Consider the following 20,909-nt stretch of genomic DNA (forward strand, 5'->3'; position numbering starts at 1 on the left):
AAACATTCTAAAACAAAGTTGACATGGTGATGTGGCTATCTAAATCTTATAATTGTCATCAATACTACGAAAAAAAGAGATAAGTATTCTTGGAATCATGAACCTTATTGAAAGTGAGACATCAAGGTCGAACCCAGATTAGAACTCGAATCGTGAAAAGTTTTGCATCCTTCGATTAATACTTCCACTCATTTTGACTAAAACAGCTATCTCAAGTTTTTATCCAATGTCACAGGGGAGGAGGATACCTGGGAGTAAGCTGCAACAGAGGAGCAGCGCTTATTACGCTCCGATCACCTTTGGGACTTCAAAAGAGGTCTTGAACGTTCAATTCATGACGAAATGAGCCTCCTCAAAATCCCTGTGACCACCCGTACTATTCAAAGCAGTCAGTAAAAAAAATAAGAAATAATAAATAAATACATGGGAGACATATCACTCTCCACTTATTAAACATTTCTGCATTGGCTATGAGTAGATTATACAAACTTTGGTGATAAATACTGGAGAAAAAAGAAGAAGATCAAAGAAAATATATTCCTAAGACCTTGTTTAATGCAAAAAGAAAATTCATAAAACAAAACTTCAATTACATATATTTAATTTATCTCTATGGAAACTTACCTAGTTTTTCAAAAGAGCTAGCCAGGGGTACCAATTCACAAAAATATAGGGAGCAAGAGATTTTACTGATTTTTTGTGAATACACAAAAAAGGCTTTTGTTGAAATCCAGGGAGGGGGGAGGGGGTAATAGTTTTATTTTCGATTTTTTTTTAATAGAATACCAGAAAAAAATACTTATCAAAATCTAGGGGGTGATTTCCCATGCTCCAATCCGTGACACTGGAACTTTCTGAGCTTCTGTACCAGTAGATATCAAATTTGAATTTAAAAGAAAAACATATCAACATTCACTTCACAGAATTCTATTCTTTGCACAAAATGTGTCTTGGTTTTATTACATATTATTTTTTATAATCAAGATTGTGAGCACCCCAGTTAATTATAAATTAATGTTTTTCACTTTATTAATAACAATAAAGCTGATTAAACCTACAGGATCATCCATGGACTGATCTACTTCATGACCTTCATATCCTTGATGAGCACCATATTGATCATGCTCCTCAGCTTCATATCCATGAACTTGATCTTCCATATCAGGTAATACAAAGTGAAAGCTATAAAACCTGAAACATAATTATTTAATTAAAGTACAATCACACAAAACTGAGTAATACTAGGTTAAAATTAATTGGATATGAAACAATAGCATCACAGAGCCATTGATGGCACATAAAGTGTCAAGTCGACGTTTCAGTTCCTTGGTCTTTTTTTACAGAGACAAGTAGGAAACCTGTGGACCAGCCTGGCGGAAGCAGGAATCAAACCAAGAGCCCCATAATACAAATCAGATCATCGATCCACTGTGCTACCACAGGATTATTACTAATAAATATACAATTAATTTACAGTATGCTTTTGGAATTTGAGCTTTCCTCAAATGAATCTTTCATGCTTTTCTATTTCATCAAAACATTAGTTGGCCTCCTAACGAATTACAAGTTCTATATCCACTGGAATTCAAAAAGTGACTTTTTGGGTAACTATTAAAAAAAACCTGCCTTTTGATTATACAGAAACACCCAAGTTCAAAGAAATGATGACACGTTCCTTTGTTTTCTGTACTTTTATTTCGAGCTATTCTTTTTCTGTTTCTTGGTAGAAGGGAGCTATTGATAAAACTGTAGAGGATGGTATTTAATATTGTATCTTATAACCCAAAACTGCTAGTAGTTTGAAATTATGCATGCTATAGCTGCTTGATAGGATCACACAGTATTGACACGAATACGGTAACTTTTAAAACGGCACTACCATGGAGAGAAAATTGAAGCTAAAAGCTTGATAGCTTTTAGTTTGGCCAAAAATTTAAGAAACGTGTGCATATGTGTGGTATCAAATAATATTTTACTGCAGTAAGACACAAAACACTTTCAGTGAGTATCTAAAGGATAGCTAGAGACAGGGGCACAGCTGGGGACAGGGTGTATGTGGGAGGGGAAAGCGGAAGTATGGCTTACAAGGGGCCCAGGCTGAGACCTAGCAGGGTTTTTTTATAGCTTGGCATGGACTATTTTTGCATGATATTAATACATCAGTGAGACGCAAGTAAAAACGACACTCAAATCCAAGTTACCTGCTGATATGAAACAATTATAAAAATACAGTCTAAAAGTTTTGCTCTAAAAAGTGCACCAAAATTAAAAATAAAGTTTGAACAATTGACACAGATATGCTTCAGGCCTCGCATGTAGGCTAAGCTAGGCGATACCTTCAGATCCATTCAAATCTCGTGATTTTGTTTTTTTTTTCTATTATAGCTTATGTTTTCTCCATAATTTACCTACCGTTAGTTTTCAGTCCAGTTGTGTCCCCTTAAAGCATCATCTCCCTCTCAAAATCCTTCCCGTATTCACATTTGATCTAGCACACACACAAGGGGTCATTGACCTCTCTCAAAATCAACAAAACACTGCAATTTCTCACGACTTATTTGATTTCTCTTATAATTTGTTTTGTTTTTCCTGCCCCCTTTTGAAATATGAGCCCTCTACGCAAGTTCTTGCATTTGGGCCTGAAAGGCATAACAGTGAAAATACATATTTAATAGTAGCAGCATTGACAAAACTTGATGCAATAAGATTTTTTAAGCTGCCAACATAATCCAACAAATCTCTATAATTCTCGGTCTTTATTTATATTATTATAATTCATATGAATATAAAACTTGCACAATTTTTGATCATTTAGAGGGCTGAAGCAATCCTGATCCCCATCCTGTAGACACCCTTCATCTTATGATTACCCCCCCCCCCTGTAGACATATACATCTCAATCTACCAAGGGGCCCAGGCTGAGACCTAGCAGGGTTTTTTTATAGCTTGGCATGGACTATTCTTGCATGATATTAATACATTTTGTATGACAAAGGGAGGTAAAATCATTCCAGGAAGCGAACACAAAAAATAGCAAAAAGAATTAAGAGTTGCAAGGTGATTATATGATGAATATTGTTTTTCCCACCAGCATATCTTGACTAGTATTACGATTTCGTTCGTTTTTTATGTTTTGACATATAAAAGTACTATTGTTTCAATAGAACACAAATGACACTCTTGCCTTCAGAGACTTAGGGGGAGGCGGGTATCTCTAATTTGTGGTAAATACTCTTTGTCTAAGGTTTGGCTTGATTATTCTTTTTAATCTGTTTGTTTTTGGTTTCATCAATTCATACATAGCAGCATCAATTAGTTTTATGTTTGATCACTTGTTTTAATTTCTGGCTATTTTAGGTTTTGTTTACTCATTCTCAGTAATTTCCGTGTTTTAGTTTTGAATTATTAAATGACTTTGCTTCAAATCATTTTGGGTTTTAATGTGGTTCTTTAATTTTCTTTGAAAGCATTTTTTTAATATAATTTCTGTTCAGTTCTGAATTGGCAGAGTTTCATAATGGGTTAGAGGTAGAATTTTTTTTTTTAGCTTTCTTGCTGAAGAAATATGTGGGATTATGTGGAAAAATTAGATAAAATTTGAATATTCAGTCAAAAAGTTTGATCAGCTGTAGTTTTGTACGGTAATTTTGATATAAAAATCTGAGAGGATTCTCAATAATATTATTTAGAAATCTCTATAATTCTCGGTCTTTATTTATATTATTATAATTCATATGAATATAAAACTTGCACAATTTTTGATCATTTAGAGGGCTGAAGCAATCCTCATCCTCATCCCCATCCTATAGACACCCTTAATCTTATGATTACCCCCCCCCTGTAGACATATACATCTCAATCTACCATTTTATTAAAAGAAGTGTTTAATGTAATACTATACTTACCTGAAAACCATGATTTTCTAAGAATTTCATTTGGTTGTCTCAAAATTATAAAGTTTTTAGGGCAGTACAAATTTTTTGTCAGTGTTGTCCTGTTGAATTGTGAAAGTGAATAAGCAAATCTAACTGTTTAAAATTTGACAGTGATTTTTATCTATAAAACTAAAAAATTAACCAATCTGTTGATTTCGAAAGACTACTATACATCCAAGGGAAATCTACACCCTCTTAAGTTGTTTGGTGTCAAATGTCGTTAGCTTGATTTTTTTCTGTTTTTTAACCTTTTTTTTTATTAAAAGTTGAATTTCCAATTTACCTCATTTTTCAAAGATAATTATGGTCGAATAAATTTCCACTTAACAAATTCAAACAAAAAAATTTCATTTTCAATGTCCTTTGTACTTTTTTTCGTCTTTTTTCCTGTTAGCAGTCTTGAAGAGCAGCTAAAACTGTATAAGAAGCTGACATCTCCCTAGAGGGGTACTCAAGTTTTTCTTTACACAATTAAATTTTTTCTATTGATTCATTGAAAAAATCACCCTGGGGGAGAGGGTGGGAAGGTTACAAAAACTGACATTTGCACTGTGTACCTGAAAATCCAGCTATGTCTCTTTTGGGTTGAGGTTGCTTATAAAACAGAAATAATACAGGAAAAAAAAGGAATATACCATAAAATTATCCATTCAATGTTCTTTCCAAGGATAATAATTACTGCCATTACAAGGTCCCTCCAACAAGGCCAGATTTAGCCTAGGCTCTCTACACGAGTACACACAAGTGTTCTGATTTTGTAGATTAGCCATTATTTCTTGGGCTTGTTTCTCACAAACAGTTGTAACACCTGGCTAGCAAAGCCAAATTGAAAAGATCAGAAGCTTTGTATAAGGCTTAGAGCACAGTTTATATAATTATCCAGTAAGTTTACCGCAGATGATTTCTGGCTCTTCATTCTCGGTGCGAACAAAAAGCTCCTCCCACTTATTTCTGTACTTATTGTCCACTTATTGGTTGAGCCGGTCAAGTGGTTTTGTCACTACTTGTTCCTTGTTCCGTATTCTTTGTCTACCCGTGAAAAGATCTAATGCCGCTTATGTTTATATCTGCAAAAACGTTCTCTGGAGCACTCGCACCTCGGTCCGGGTTTTTATAATGGGTGAGATAGGGAAAGATCATACTGGATAATTATATAAACTGTGGCTTAGAGTAACACCACCACCAGCCTACTTTGACAGTGCATGATCACAGACAAATATTTTCATTAAAATGTATCTTTCATAAACATGTACTTCAGGTTCCTAATCTTCGACATGATCTTGATGGTATTAGATAGTTAGGATTAGCTGACTACAATCTTAGTTTAAAATTGTTCTTTAAAAAAAAAATTTTCCAAATAAGGAAAAGTTTTTTAAAGAAAAGTAAAAGAGCAAATCAAAACCTAAAACACGCAGAAACAAAACAATGTGATAATCTAAACTTAAAACAAAAAGAAATTACAATAAATTAACTAATGACACCGAAACCAGACAGGAATAAAAATGAACAATAAAAATGAACAATCAAACACAAAGATAAGAGGTACTGTTGTGGATGAATAGAAGTATCCTAAAACGAATGCAAATTAAACCACCAATAAAAGTTGGGCTACCACCCTCCTAAACCCTCGGAAGGTCAGAATGTCATATGTGCTTTATTGAAAACAAAGTATATTCTAAACAGTTTTTCATTTATTATCATTAATATTTGTAAATTAAACATTCTTGAGACTCCCTGGAATTAACAAAATTAAATTTAGATAATAAATCTAGTTTCATCAGTTGGGTATCAGCAATTGTTTATCAAAACTTCCTTCCTTTTTAATGCATCTCTGTCAAAAGTTAAATTATTATAGAATTATATTATCTTTTAAATTGTTTTACATGTTTCGTTTATTTAATTTTAAAATATTTTACTTATATTGTTTTATTTATTACATATTTAAATTATTTTATTAAATATAAAATCAACAGTTAAATTATCTATTGGTTCATTAGCTCAGAATATTGCTTCAAAATTAGAAATGTCTAATCTAAAAACTTCATTTAGGAATCAATGTTCTATTTGTTTGTATGAAAAAGGATCAAAGGAAAAATTATGATAAAAAGTGCCCTTAAACAATAGTAAAAATAGGTTAAAGTCACAAATGTAACCATTATGATAAATACTTTCTGTTCCCTGTATAGAAAATTCGAGGGTCAGAAATGAAGTGACATCATCTTCTTTACTCTTATGACGTCATAATTTGAAAAGGAGTGACGTCATAATAGGGTACATATTGAGAGGCAAACTATTGATCAATTTAGTTTCTTAAAAGCTTTCACGAGAAAAAAGTCCAGCACTGATATCAAAGGAAGTGGTTTATGTATTCCAAACACAGCAAATCAAAACTCAATTTCTTGTTAGATAATGTTTAGACAGTTTGAAAGTATGCTGAGGTCTATGAAATGTGGCGGTTCTTAAAGTATATGAATAATAACAAAAGTCCGAAAAAAGCATCAAGATAAGTCATGAAGATAGAGAAGAATCAGTTTCAGGTATGTGGTTATAATTTATAATTGTAATTCAAGTTTTAAAGACATTTTTCCTAGGTCTATCTAATACATTAGCAAAGAAGAAAACGGATGAGCATAAAAACAACTTCGGTACTTATGGATTATTAGGTACACACTCAAGAATGTGGATCTACAGATAAGACAATAACCGGTTTTTGGCTGGCAATATCCAAAGAAAATTAGCTTAGGTTCAGTTGAAAACTAAGCTGTAGCTATGTTTTTTTAAATTAAATATTCAATATATAGAGATAGTATTGTAATTGGGTTAGGTTAGGTATTTAATATAATGGGTTCTTTGCTCCCCCCCCCCCCACCAAAATCCTTTGTTGTAGTTTTCATAATTTTGTTGTTAAAGTACTGTATTTCCATCCTATTTCGGTATATTTCATTATGATTAACCAAACTTCATTTCTCGAGTGTGTACTGAATAATGCAGAAGCACCACAACTTCATATCCCATGCATAATAATCACCAATTAATTATACAAATTAGTCACGTACTTCAAAATTAATCCAAGAAGATGGGAGGATGAGTTTCAGGCAAAGAAATTTATAATAAGGTCCATTAGGCATTTACTTATGAAAACAACAAACAAAGAAGTCACAAGCTGACTGTCAAAGGAACTTTGTCTTGAAGTACCTGACAAATATTTCACATTAGTCATATGCTTCAAAACTGAGTCACAAAGATGAAAATAATCAATTTAAGATAAGAATCAAACTTAGTGATGAAGTATCTGAATAATAATACATATTAGTAATATACTTCAAAAATTTATCCACAAAGATGAAAAGGATTAAATTAGGGTAAGTATATTGGATGATACTATCCATTTAATCCTTCACCAGAAAAATATTTTCTAGGTTCACCATATATGTCAACAAAGAAGACAATAGATGAGCAACAAAGGAACTTGTGTTGAAGTATCTGACTAATCATACATATTAGTCAAATGCTTGGAAACAGGCCCACAAATATGAAAAGGATCAATTTAAGGTAAGTATACTTGATGATACCATTCATTTAAGCCTTTACCTACCAGAAACTTTTCTTCTAGGTTCACCATATATGTCAACAAAGAAGACAAAGGATGAGCAACAAAGGCACTTTGTGTTGAAGTATCTGACTAATAATACATATTAGTCATATACTTCAAAATTTATCCACAAAGATGAAAAGGATCAATTCAAAGTAAGTATATTTGATGATACATTTCATTTAAGCCTTTACTAACGAAAAACTTTTTTCTAGATTCACCATATACATATGTTGACAAAGAAGACGAAGGATGAGCAACAAAGGAACTTTGTGTTGAAGTATCTGACTAATAATACATAATAGTCATATACTTCAAAATTGAACCACAAAGATGAAAAGAATCAATTTAAGGTAGTATATTTGAAGATAAATTACATTTAAGCCTTTACTAACCAGAAAAACTTTTTTCTAGGTTCACTATGTATGCCAACAAAGAAGACAAAAGACGAGCATCAAAGAAACTCTGTGTTGAAGTATCAGGCTAATACTACATATCAACCAAGATGAAACCAATCAATTTGAGGAGGTTCACTTGGGCCTTTATTTTCAAGAAAAAGGTTGTTGTTTTTTCTCTGTTCACCATGTATACAAAAAAAGAAGACAAGGGCTGACTGTCAAAGGAAATTGGTGTTGAAATATCTGACTAATAATACATATTAGTCATATAATTCAACATTGAACCAATAAGATGAAAACAATGAATTTAAGGTAAGTATATTTGATATATTACGAACCAGAAAAACATTCTTTTCTAGGTTTACCATATGTGCCAACAAAGAAGACAAAAGATGAGTATCAAAGTAAATCTGTGTTGTATCTGAATAGTAATACATATTAGTCATATACTTCAAAGTTTATGCACTTAGACGAAAACAACTTATTTGGAAGTTCATTTAGGCCTTTACTTTCAAGAAAAGGGTTGTTTTTTTATCTGTTCCCCATTTATACCAAAAAAGAAGAAAAGGGCTGACTGTCAAAGGAAATCTGTATTGAAATATCTGACTAATAATACATATTAGTCATATATTTCACAGTTACTCCATCAAGATGAAAACAATCAATTTGAGAAGGTTCACCTAGGCCTTTAATTTCAAGAAAAAGGTTGTTTTTCTCTCTGTACACCATATATACCAAAAAAGAAGACAAGGGCTGACTGTCAAAGGAAATCTGTATTGAAATATCTGACTAATAATACATATTAGTCATATATTTCACAGTTACTCCATCAAGATGAAAACAATCAATTTGAGAAGGTTCACCTAGGCCTTTAATTTCAAGAAAAAGGCTGTTTTTCTCTCTGTACACCATATATACCAAAAAAGAAGACAAGGGCTGACTGTCCAAGGAAATTTATGTTGAAATATCTGACTGAAAATACATATTAGTCATATACTTTAAAACTGAACCACAAAGCTGAAAAGGATCAATTTAAGGTACGTATATTTGATAATACAATTCATTTAAGCCATTACTAAGCAGAAAAACTTTTTTCTAGGTTCACCATATACGCAACAAAGAAGACAGAAGAAGAGCATCAAAGCAACTCTGTGTTGAAGTATGTGACTACATATTAGTCATGTGCTTCAAAGTTTATCCACCAAGAGGAAAACACTCAATTTGAGCAGGTTCACTTTGGCCTTTACTTTCAAGAACAAGGTTTTTTTTTTCTCTCTCTGTTCCCATATATACCAACAAAAAGGCCAAGGGCTGACTGTCAGAAGAAATTTGTGTTGAAATATCTGACTAATAATGTATATTAGTCATATAGTTCAAAATTGAACCAGAAAGATGGAAAGGATCAATTTAAGGGAAGTATATTTTAAGATAAATTACATTTAAGCCTTTACTAACCAGAAAAACTTTTTTCTAGGTTCACCGTATATGCCAACAAAGCAGACAAAGATGAGCATCAAAGAAACTCTATGTTGAAGTATCTGACTAATAATACATATTAGTCATATACTTCAAAGTTTAGCCACCAAGAGAAAAACAATTAATTTTAGGAGGTTTACTTAGACCTTTACTTTCAAGAACAAGGTTTTTTTCTCTCTATTTTCCCTATATATACCAAAAAAGAAGCCAAGGGATGACTGTCTGAAGATATTTGTGCTCAAATATCTGACTAACGGTACATTTTAGTCATATACTTCAAAATTGGACCATAAAGATGAAAAGAATCAATTTAAGGTAAATATATTTGATGATACATTACATTTAAGCCTTTACTAACCAGAAAAAACTTATTTTCTAGGCTCACTATATATGCCAACAATAAAGACAAAAGATGAGCATCAAAGAAACTCTATGTTGAAGTATCTGACTAATAATACATATTAGTCATATACTTCAAAGTTTATTCACCAAGAGGAAAACAATTAATTTGAGGAGGTTTACTTAGACCTTTACTTTCAAGAACAAGGTTTTTTTTTCTCTCTCTGTTCCCCATATATACCAACAAAGAAGCCAAGGGCTGACTGTCAGAAGATATTTGTGCTGAAATATCTGACTAATGATACATATTAGTCATATACTTCAAAATTGAAAAACAAAGAGTAAACTAATCAATTTTATTAAAGTATATTTTAAGATAAGTTAAATTTAAGACTCTACTACCAATAAAAACTTGTTTCTCGTTTCACTGTGTCTGCCAACAAAGAAGACGAAACACGAGCATCACAGAAACTGTGTTGGAGTATCCGACTAAAAATACATAATAGACGTATACTTAAAAATTTAGCCACCAAGAGGACAACAATTAATTTGAGGAGGTTCACTTAGACCTTTACTTTCAAGAACAAGGTTTTTTTTTCTCTCTCTCTGTTCCCTATATTTACCAACACAGAAGCCAAGGGCTGACTGTCAGAAAAAATTTGTGTTGAAATATCTGACTAATAATACATATTAGTCATATACTTCAAAGTTTAATCACCAAGAGGAAAACAATTAATTTGAGGAGGTTCACTTAGACCTTTACTTTCAAGAACAAGGTTTTTTTTCTCTCTGTGTTCTCCATATATACCAACAAAGATGCCAAGGGCTGACTGTCTGAAGAAATTTGTGTTCAAATATCTTGAAGTATCTGACAAATAATGCATATTAGTCATATACTTCAAAGTTTATTCACCAAGAGAAAAACAATTAATTTTAGGAGGTTTACTTAGACCTTTACTTTCAAGAACAAGGTTTTTTTTTCTCTCTCTGTTCCCCATATATACCAACAAAGAAGCCAAGGGCTGACTGTCAGAAGAAATTTGTGTTGAAGTATCTGACTAATAATACATAATAGTCATATACTTCAAAATTGAAAAACAAAGATGAAAAGAATCAATTTAAGGTAGGTATATTTGAAGATACATTAAATTTAAGCCTTTACTAACCAGAAAAACTTGTTTCTAGGTTCACTATATATGCCAACAAAGAAGACAAAAGACGAGCATCAAAGAAACTCTGTGATGAAGTATCTGACTAATAATACATAATAGTCGTATACTTCAAAGTTTAACCACCAAGAGGAAAACAATTAATTTGAGGAGGTTCACTTAGACCTTTACTTTCAAGAACAAGGTTTTTTTTTCTCTTTTTCTGTTCCCTATATATACCAACAAAGAAGCCAAGGGATGACTGTCAGAAAAAATTTGTGTTGAAGTATCTGACTAATAATACATATTAGTCATATACTTCAAAGTTTAACCACCAAGAGAAAAACAATTAATTTGAGGAGGTTTACTTAGACCTTTACTTTCAAGAACAAGGTTTTTTTTTTCTCTCTGTGTTCTCCATATATACCAAAAAAGAAGCCAAGGGCTGACTGTCTGAAGAAATTTGTGTTCAAATATCTGACTAACACTACATATTAGTCATATACTTCAAAATTGAACCATAAAGATGAAAAGAATCAATTTAAGGTAAGTATATTTGATGATACATTACATTTAAGCCTCTACTAACCAGAAAAACTTTTTTCTAGGTTCACCGTGTATGCCAACAAAGAAGACAAAAGATGAGCATCAAAGAAACTCTATGTTGAAGTATCTGAATAGTAAGACATATTAATCATTTACTTCAAAGTTTATCCACCAAGATGAAAACAATTTATTTGGAGGTTCATTTAGGCCTTTACTTTCAAGAAAAAGGTTGTTTTTTTCTCTGTTCACCATATATACAAAAAAAGAAGAAAAGGATATACTTCAAAGTTTATCCACCAAGAAGAAAACAATTAATTTGAGAAGGTTCACTTAGACCTTTACTTTCAAGAGCAAGGTTTTTTTTTCTCTCTCTGTTCCCCATATATACCAACAAAGAAGGCAAGGGCTGAGTGTCAGAAGAAATTTGTGTTCAAGTATCTGACTAATGATACATAATAGTCATATACTTCAAAATTGGACCATAAAGATGAAAAGAATCAATTTAAGGTAAATATATTTGAAGATAAATTACATTTAAGCCTTTACTAACCAGAAAAACTTTTTCTAGGTTCACCATATATGCCAACAAAGAAGACAAAAGATGAGCATCAAAGAAACTCTATGTTGAAGTATCTGACTAATAATACATATTAGTCATATACTTCAAAGTTTAGCCACCAAGAGGAAAACAATTAATTTGAGAAGGTTCACTTAGACCTTTATTTTCAAGAGCAAGGTTTTTTTTTCTCTGTTCACAATATATACCAAAAAGGAAGACAAGGGTTGACTGTCAAAGGAAATTTGTGTCAAAATTTCTGACTAATAATACAATAGTAATACACTTCAAAATTGAACTGCAAAGATGAAAAGGATCAATTTAAGGTAAGTATATTTGATGATACAGTTCATTTAAGCCTTTACTTACCAGAAAAACTTTTTTCTAGGTTCACTATATATGCCAAAAAAGAAGACAAAACACGAGCATCACAGAAACTCTATGTTGAAGTATCTGACTAAAAATACATAATAGTCGTATACTTGAAAATTGAACCACAAAGATGAAAAGAATCAATTTAAGGTAAGTATATTTGAAGATACATTACATTTAAGCCTTTACTTACAAGAAAAACTTTTTTTCTAGGTTCACCGTATATGCCAACAAAGAAGAAAAAAGATGAGCATCAAAGAAACTCTGTGTTGAAGTATCTGACTAATAATACATATTAGTCATATACTTCAAAGTTTATCCACCAAGATGAAAACAATTAATTTGAGAAGGTTCACTTAGACCTTTATTTTCAAGAGCAAGGTTTTTTTTTCTCTGTTCACAATATATACCAAAAAGGAAGACAAGGGTTGACTGTCAAAGGAAATTTGTGTCAAAATTTCTGACTAATAATACAATAGTAATACACTTCAAAATTGAACTGCAAAGATGAAAAGGATCAATTTAAGGTAAGTATATTTGATGATACAGTTCATTTAAGCCTTTACTTACAAGAAAAACTTGTTTCTAGGTTCACTATATATGCCAACAAAGAATACAAAAGATGAGCATCAAAGAAACTCTGTGTTGAAGTATCTGAATAATAATACATATTAGTCATATACTTCAAAATTGAACCACAAAGATGAAAAGAATCAATTTAAGGTAAATATATTTGAAGATAAATTAAATTTAAGCCTCTACTAACCAGAAAAACTTTTTTCTAGGTTCACCATATATGCCAACAAAGAAGACAAAAGATGAGCATCAAAGAAACTCTATGTTGAAGTATCTGACTAATAATACATATTAGTCATATAATTCCATATTGAACCAATAAGATGAAAACAATGAATTAAAGGTAAGTATATTTGATATATTACTAACCAGAAAAACATTCTTTTCTAGGTTTACCATATATGCCAACAAAGAAGATAAAAGATGAGCATCAAAGTAAATCTGTGTTGAAGGATATGAATAGTAATACATATTAGTGATATACTTCGAAGTTTATCCACCTAGACGAAAACAACTTATTTGGAGGTTCATCTAGGCCTTTACTTTCAAGAAAAGGGTTATTTTTTTTATCTGTTCACCATTTATACCAAAAAAAGAAGAAAAGGGCTGACTGTCAAAGGAAATCTGTATTGAAATATCTGACTAATAATACATATTAGTCATATATTTCACAGTTACTCCATGAAGATGAAAACAATCAATTTGAGAAGGTTCACTTAGGCCTTTACTTTCAAGAAAAAGGTTGTTTTTCTCTCTGTACACCATATACGCCAACAAAGAAGACAGAAGAAGAGCATCAAAGCAACTCTGTGTTGAAGTATGTGACTAATAAAACATATTAGTCATGTGCTTCAAAGTTTATCCACCAAGAGGAAAACAATCAATTTGAGCAGGTTCACTTTGGCCTTTACTTTCAAGAACAAGTTTTTTTACTCTCTCTCTGTTCCCTATATATACCAACAAAGAGGCCAAGGGCTGACTGTCAGAAGATATTTGTGCTGAAATATCTGACTAATGATGTATATTAGTCATATACTTCAAAATTGAACCACAAAGATGAAAAGAATCAATTTAAGGTAAATATATTTGAAGATAAGTTACATTTAAGCCTCTACTAACCAGAAAAACTTTTTTCTAGGTTCACTATATATGCCAACAAAGAAGACAAAAGATGAGCATCACAGAAACTCTATGTTGAAGTATCCGACTAAAAATACATATTAGACATATACTTAAAAATTTAGCCACCAAGAGGAAAACAATTAATTTTAGGAGGTTTACTTAGACCTTTACTTTCAATACCAAGGTTTTTTTTTTATCTCTTTCTCTGTTCCCTATATATACCAACAAAGAAGCCAAGGGCTGACTGTCTGAAGATATTTGTGCTCAAATATCTGACTAATGATACATATTAGTCATATACTTCAAAATTGAACCATAAAGATGAAAAGAATCAATTTAAGGTAAATATATTTTATGACAAATTACATTTAAGCCTTTACTAACCAGAAAAACTTTTTTCTAGGTTCACCATGTATGCCAACAAAGAAGACAAAACATGAGCATCAAAGAAACTCTATGTTGAAGTATCTGACTAAAAATACATATTAGTCATATACTTCAAAGTTTATTCACCAAGAGGAAAACAATTAATTTGAGGAGGTTCACTTAGACCTTTACTTTCAAGAACAAGGTGTTTTTTTCTCTCTCTGTTCCCCATATATACCAACAAAGAAGGCAAGGGATGAGTGTCAGAAGAAATTTGTGTTGAAGTATCTGACTAATAATACATAATAGTCATATACTTCAAAATTGAACCACAAAGATGAAAAGAATCAATTTAAGGTAAGTATATTTGATGATACATAAATTTAAGCCTTTACTGACTAGAAAAACTTTTTTCTAGGTTCACCATATATGCAAACAAAGAAGAAAAAAGATGAGCATCAAAGAAACTGTGTTGAAGTATTTGACTAATAATACATATTAGTCATATACTTCAAAGTTTATCTTCAGGGCCTTTACTTTCAAGAAAAAGGTTTTTTTATCTGTCGCAAAACAGTCATATAATTTAGCTAGGATGAAAGTGAAAACACCATTTGATGCTTTTTTATGCTCTTTCATAATTCATATAAATACCTTTGGGGCCCCTTTAAGGGCTAAAGATGCAATTAGCCCCAGAAGCAATTATTGAATTATGAAAGAGCAAAAAAGGCATCAAATGACATTTTACCCTTTCATCTTAGCGAAATTATAGTGCCATCTAGGAATTTACTAATTTCTAAGACTTAGAAATCAGAAGAGGATTAACATAGAAACTTGGCAATACTTTCCCAGAGTATGCTTTTGGCCCTAGATTTATTTTTTATAGTTTCATTTTCCAAACCTCTTTCCAAAATAGGAAAGAGCAGCCAAGCTAGAATTTTACCAGTGTTTCTAGTAGGCTAAACATTTAATATTTTATAATCTTAGCTAGAATCAACAGAAACATGGTTATCTGATGGTGAAAATTTTACAGCCTATGATATGCATGGTTATGTTGTTTTTCATATCCCCAGAATGGTAACAAAGTGCTCAGGAGGTATTTCTTTATTTATAAAGTCTGATATTGAGTTTAGAAGAAGGTCTGACCTTGAATCCTTGTTTACATCAGTAGTGTCAAATAGAAGGACAGTTTATTCTCTTGTTATTGGTCTGAAAAGCCAGTTTGCATGTGACACTGTTTGTTTGTTTTATAAGCCCCTCCTTTTCCTACACATTTGTTCTGTGATTTGCTTGATCAACTTTCTTGTGTGGGGTCTTTCTCTAAAAAACGTATTTGTGTTTTGGGAGATTTTAATTGTAATATGTTAAATATTGGATCAAGTGATGATTGTGACCATCTCTTTGATGTGCTTTCTTCTGCTGGTCTACTTCCTTCAATTTTTTGTCCTTCTTGTGTTGACCCTACTAGAAATTCTGCCACTTTAATAGACAATATTTTCAATTCTCATTCTTCTGATTTGAAATTTTCTTCTGGTCTTGTTTTCGCTGATCTTTCTGATCACTTCCCTATTTATGTTTCACTTTTTGTGCCTCAAACTGAGATTGCTGTGGATGAGCGGGGTGAGTCTTCTTTTAGAACTTCCACAGATAAAGAATTTTCTAATTTAATACATAGTCCTCAGAGTAATGATTGGTCTAGTGTTCTTGAAGCTAATGATGTTGATTGTGCAACAAATTTATTTTTGTGTCATATGGGAGCTCTGTTGGATAAGCATTTTCCTCTTAGAAAGAGGCCAAGGAATTCCATACCTAAATGTCCATGGATGTCTAGAGGTCTGATCAATGCTACACATATGAAGGTGTCTCTGGTCAAGGCTGCATGTAAAAGTAAGACACAGGATGATCTTTTGAAGTATAAACTTTATAAAAATGTGCTTACTTCTTCAGTATGTGCAGCCAAAAAGCTATATTTTTTGCGTTGAATTGATGAGTGTAAGGGGAATTTGCGAAAGGTTTGGACTGTAGTTAATGAAGCTCTTTTCCGCAAGAAACTCAAACAGTCCCCCCTTGTCGCTACAGGAAAGCTGATGGATCTTTTGTGGACAAAAATTCTTCAGCAAGCGCCTTCAATTCGTATTTCACCTCACTTCCTTCAGTTCCTAATCCATCCTACAGCAGAGTAAGTAGTTTTCCCTTAGCAGAAAAGTCATTTTTCCTTTTTCCATGCAGTGATACCGAAATTTCTATTATTATTTCTCAGCTTTCAAGCAGCCATTCAGTTGATGGTTTTGGTTTGAGCTGTAATGTTCTTTAAAAAATTGGTCAGTTTGTTTCTAACCCCATCTCACACATAACTAACCTCTCTCTTTCTTGTGGTGTTTTTCCTCATTCATTTAAGGTTGCTAATGTTGTACCTTTGTTTAAAAAAGGTGATTCATCTCTAATTTCAAACTATAGACCTATTTCTCTCCTTCCTGTAATTTCTAAGGTTGTTGAAAAAGTAGTGTATTGTAGACTCTCTCTATTTGTATTTAGTACTAATACGACTGCAGGTAATTCTCTCATAACTAACCATCAGTATGGCTTTTGTCCCAGTTTTTCTACCTTGCATGCACTTTCAGATGCAACAGAGTTTGTGCATGTTAACCTTAACAAGGGCTTGTGTGTTTTGGGTCTATTTCTTGACTTTTCAAAGGCATTTGATATTGGTTGTTCACTCTGTTCTTTTGTCTAAATTATCTTCATTTGGAGTGCATGGAGTCCCTCCTAAATGGTTTAGGTCTTACCTCCCAGGGAGATCTCAGTATGTTTTGGTTAATGGTACTTCTTCCTCTGCCTTGCCTATTTTAAAAGGTATCCCACAGGGTTGTGTGTTTGGACCACACCTGCTTTTAATCTATATTAATGATATTGTTGATGGTCTTCATCCCCTTGTGCACCCTATTCTTTTTGCTGATGGCAGTAACTTTTTCATTGCTGCAGTGGACCTGCCATCTGCCACTTCCCTAGCTAAAGGTCTTCTTTATAAAGTAAAAGATTGGTGCTGGTCAAATGCTATGACTCTCAACAGCCAAAAAAGTGCCATTGTACACTTCAGAACCCCTTATTGTATGAGAGATGCAAGGGAACCAACCGTCCTGACTTATGGAAATGATATTATACTGCAAGCTACTATAGTGAAATTTCTTGGTGTGTATCTTGACTGTTTTCTTTCTTTTAAATCTCATATAACTCATACCCGTTCCCTTGTACTCTGCCAATCTTCAATGTTATACAGGGTTAACTCATTTCTTCCCCCAGATGTTATGCTTTCTCTTTATTATGCTTTTATTTTTCCTCACCTTTCTTATTGCTGTTCTGTCTGGGGTAGTACTAACAAATCTCTTCTCTGCTCCCTTCAAAGAGCCCAAAATAGGGCGGTGAAGGCTACTTTTCGTCTACCTCAATTTTACCCTTCCTCTCATCTTTATAATGATACCGGGATAGGTCCGCTGGATTGTATTGTGGGTAAAAGTTACCTTTATTTAGCGCATTCTGCTTTTCAATGTAAACTTCCACCGCCCCTGCAGCAGTTTTTCTTACTGTCAGGCTCAGGTAGGTACTTTTCTTTTTTACGTAGCTCTTATTGCAGATTCATTTTACCTAAGCAATCATCAACAGCAGGTCAGAGGTCTCCTGTTTATCAATCTATTTTACTATGGAACTCCATCCCTCCTGATGTCCCTCTATCTCTTTCTGCAAAGGCAGTTTCTCACTGGGTATTTCCTGTATAGTATTTTCCCCCTTTTTTTTTGCATTCCTTCCACATTTATATGTCTTTTTTTTCATTCAATATATTTCTCTGATTTTTTTTATATTTAATCTTAATTTCAAATCTCTTCTTCGTTTATAATTTTTTTCAGTTATTTGTGAAGTTTCCAGTTAATTCTCCTATTTTCATAAGTGTCTCTCATCCATTTTTTTTTTGTTTTTTTTTATGTGCTTTATAATAGTGTCTTATTTGTTTTGCTGGCCCTTTACAAGCTGAGCTTCTTGGGCATGTATAAATTTTAAGTTTGTAATTGTTTTGTTTTTAGTATTAATAAATTGATTGATTGAAGTGATGAGGGCTAATTCATGGCATTCATATTATTGACTTACAAATAAAGTCAACATACTACTTGATGCCTTTTTTATGCTCTTTATGAATATAATAATCACTACAATTGGAAATTCAAATTTATCCACCCTACCCCCTAATATGTGACCTCCCCTAACATAGGTACCTCCCCCCCTAAACCCCAAAAAACAATAGTTTAAATAGTGTAAACACAATGACAAACTACACTTTTCAACCCATTTCTCAATTGCAGATACCCATTTGACTGGTTTCCTTTGTATTTCCTGATACAGTATACAGCAGTGTGTAAGATAGCCTATACTGCATAAGTACCAGGGGGTGGGGGTGGGTAAACTTGTATTTCCAATAGAAGCAATTATTATATTTGTAAAGAACATAATAAAAGGCATCAAGTGGTATGTTCACTTTATTCCTAAGTCAATAATATAAACTAACAAATATTTACTGTGATGAGTTGGTAAAGTTTTTGCAAATCATATTGTTAACTTACAAATAAAGTGAATATATTACTCAATGCCTTTTTTTATGCTCTTTACAAATACAATAATCAGTTCTATCAGAAATTCAAATTTAAGTCCTTTTTGAGCTCTTGAAAATGACAAAAATATAAAAATATATAGGGTGTAAAAAGGTTTAAAACATCTGTTTTAAGCTTACTGTTTCATAATAAATTTTTTTTTTAATCCACAAGCACTGACTTTCCATAATTAAGTTGGATAAATGAAAATTGTAACAATAAATTGTGCAGGTACTCCTATGCACTTTTTGCAGGTACTCCTACCCACTCTTTTATATATCTCAAACTGAAGACTAAATGAAAAACCCATTTTGATGGGATGATGTAACACACCACTGTAGAGAAATACAATGAATAGCATGGTTTTAATTGTGTATATGATATTTAAAGTGTGTTTTTTTTGGGGGGGAAGGTACCTAGGTTAGGTTTTTATATTTTTGTAATTTTCAATAGCTCAAAAAGGGCTCAAATTTGAATTTCCAATAGAAGTGATTATTATATTTGTAAAGAGCATAAAAAAGGCATCAAGTGGTATATTCACTTTATTTGTAAAATGGCGTTCACAAGAATGTCTAGCTAGAATCCCATGTCTAGAACGTGTCTAGCCAGAATCCAATGTCTAGGCAATGACTGTTCACATGTAAAATTTGGTGCTTAGCTAAAACTACAAATTTAGTTTCAAATTGTCATTTCTAGCCAATCAACAGAGCTTATGCAGGCAAAACTTTCAAATATTATAATCCCTATTTTTACTGTCACAAGCTAATGGATGAGATAAGCAAAACAATTGCCTTAGCTTGCTTTATTATTATGTCTGTTGTTGTAGCCTATATTTGCCTAAAATGAAAAAAACAATTAATGAGAAAACAAAAATTAAATTTCAGTTTACAAATGTAAACAAAAATGATGAAAACAGTGGATCTTGACACATTCTGATTGGCTGTAATTGAAAATCCTAGACATTGAGTTCTAGAGGCTAGAACTCAATGTCTAGCCAAGCACCTTGTCTAGCATGTCTAGCTAAGCACCAAATTTTATATGTGAACAGTTGTTGCCTAAACATTGGATTCTGGCTAGACACATGTCTAGACATGGGATTCTAGCTAGACATGCTTGTGAATGCTGTTTAAGTCAATAATAGGCCTAGGCTATGATATGTGAAAAATTTACCAATGAGTTTACCTTGATTCCAGTTAAGTAATGCAGCCTAAAACATTCTATATTTCATTGTTTTCTTCTCAGAAGAAGTCCATGCGGGATTAATTCCTACCTGATGCACATGGGAAATCCCAATATCCATGTGTGTAGGTAGCCTTAGTCTGGGGATACCTAGGCTATCATGATAGCAAGGAAAGCTGCTGGAATGGCACTGTGAATAAAGTGAGCAATATTTTTAAAATAAAAAAAAACGAATCAATAGATAGAACAATTGATTGTGGTTCAAACTAGTCTTGAATAAATCACAGTTTCCACCATACCTTGGCTAAAAATACCACCCCTCAAATAGAAAGCAATACTTCGTCTTTTCTTTTTAATTCAAGTTGCTATTTCGCCATCTATCTAGATACTGTAAGAGCTTGTAATACGATAAGGCCGCCTTATTTCTCTGAACGTAATCATGAAGAACTAACAAAAAAACAAATTATTGGTCGCGTGCTAGCTACAACACAAATAACAACAATGATCCACTGTACTATAATTTAACATTAATTCAAAAAAAAGTTTTTCAGCTGGAAGTAAAGAGCGAAGTTGAAACTAAAAAAGAGCAAAAATTATTGCTTCGCGGCATATGTAACATTGATAAACTAGCACAAATAAACCGACTAAAGATTTTTCCATGCTTTTAGCA

At 32.4% G+C, this 20,909-nt stretch overlaps 1 protein-coding gene across 2 annotated transcripts in view; it reads right to left on the reverse strand.

The window, feature by feature from the left end:
- The window catches only part of Pabp2 (poly(A) binding protein nuclear 1), a 41,182-nt gene extending 20,572 nt beyond the window's left edge, over positions 1-20,610 (reverse strand). Inside the window, exons 1-2 of one of the 2 annotated variants that reach the window (XM_089095364.1) lie at positions 20,539-20,610; positions 1,059-1,191 (exon numbers count right to left, since the gene is read on the reverse strand). In XM_089095364.1, coding sequence (XP_088951490.1) covers positions 1,059-1,160 — 102 coding nt within the window. In that variant the 5' untranslated portion in view covers positions 1,161-1,191; positions 20,539-20,610. Of the gene's footprint in view, positions 1-1,058; positions 1,192-20,330; positions 20,357-20,538 lie in introns of those variants that run through there. The other variant, XM_089095362.1, reaches the window with a different exon arrangement.
- Positions 20,611-20,909: the final 299 nt, after the last annotated feature.

Source organism: Artemia sp. Qi Xiang Cuo, chromosome 10 (genome assembly GCF_049724085.1).
Source record: "Artemia sp. Qi Xiang Cuo chromosome 10, ASM4972408v1, whole genome shotgun sequence".
NCBI classification, from domain to species: Eukaryota; Metazoa; Arthropoda; class Branchiopoda; order Anostraca; family Artemiidae; genus Artemia; species Artemia sp. Qi Xiang Cuo.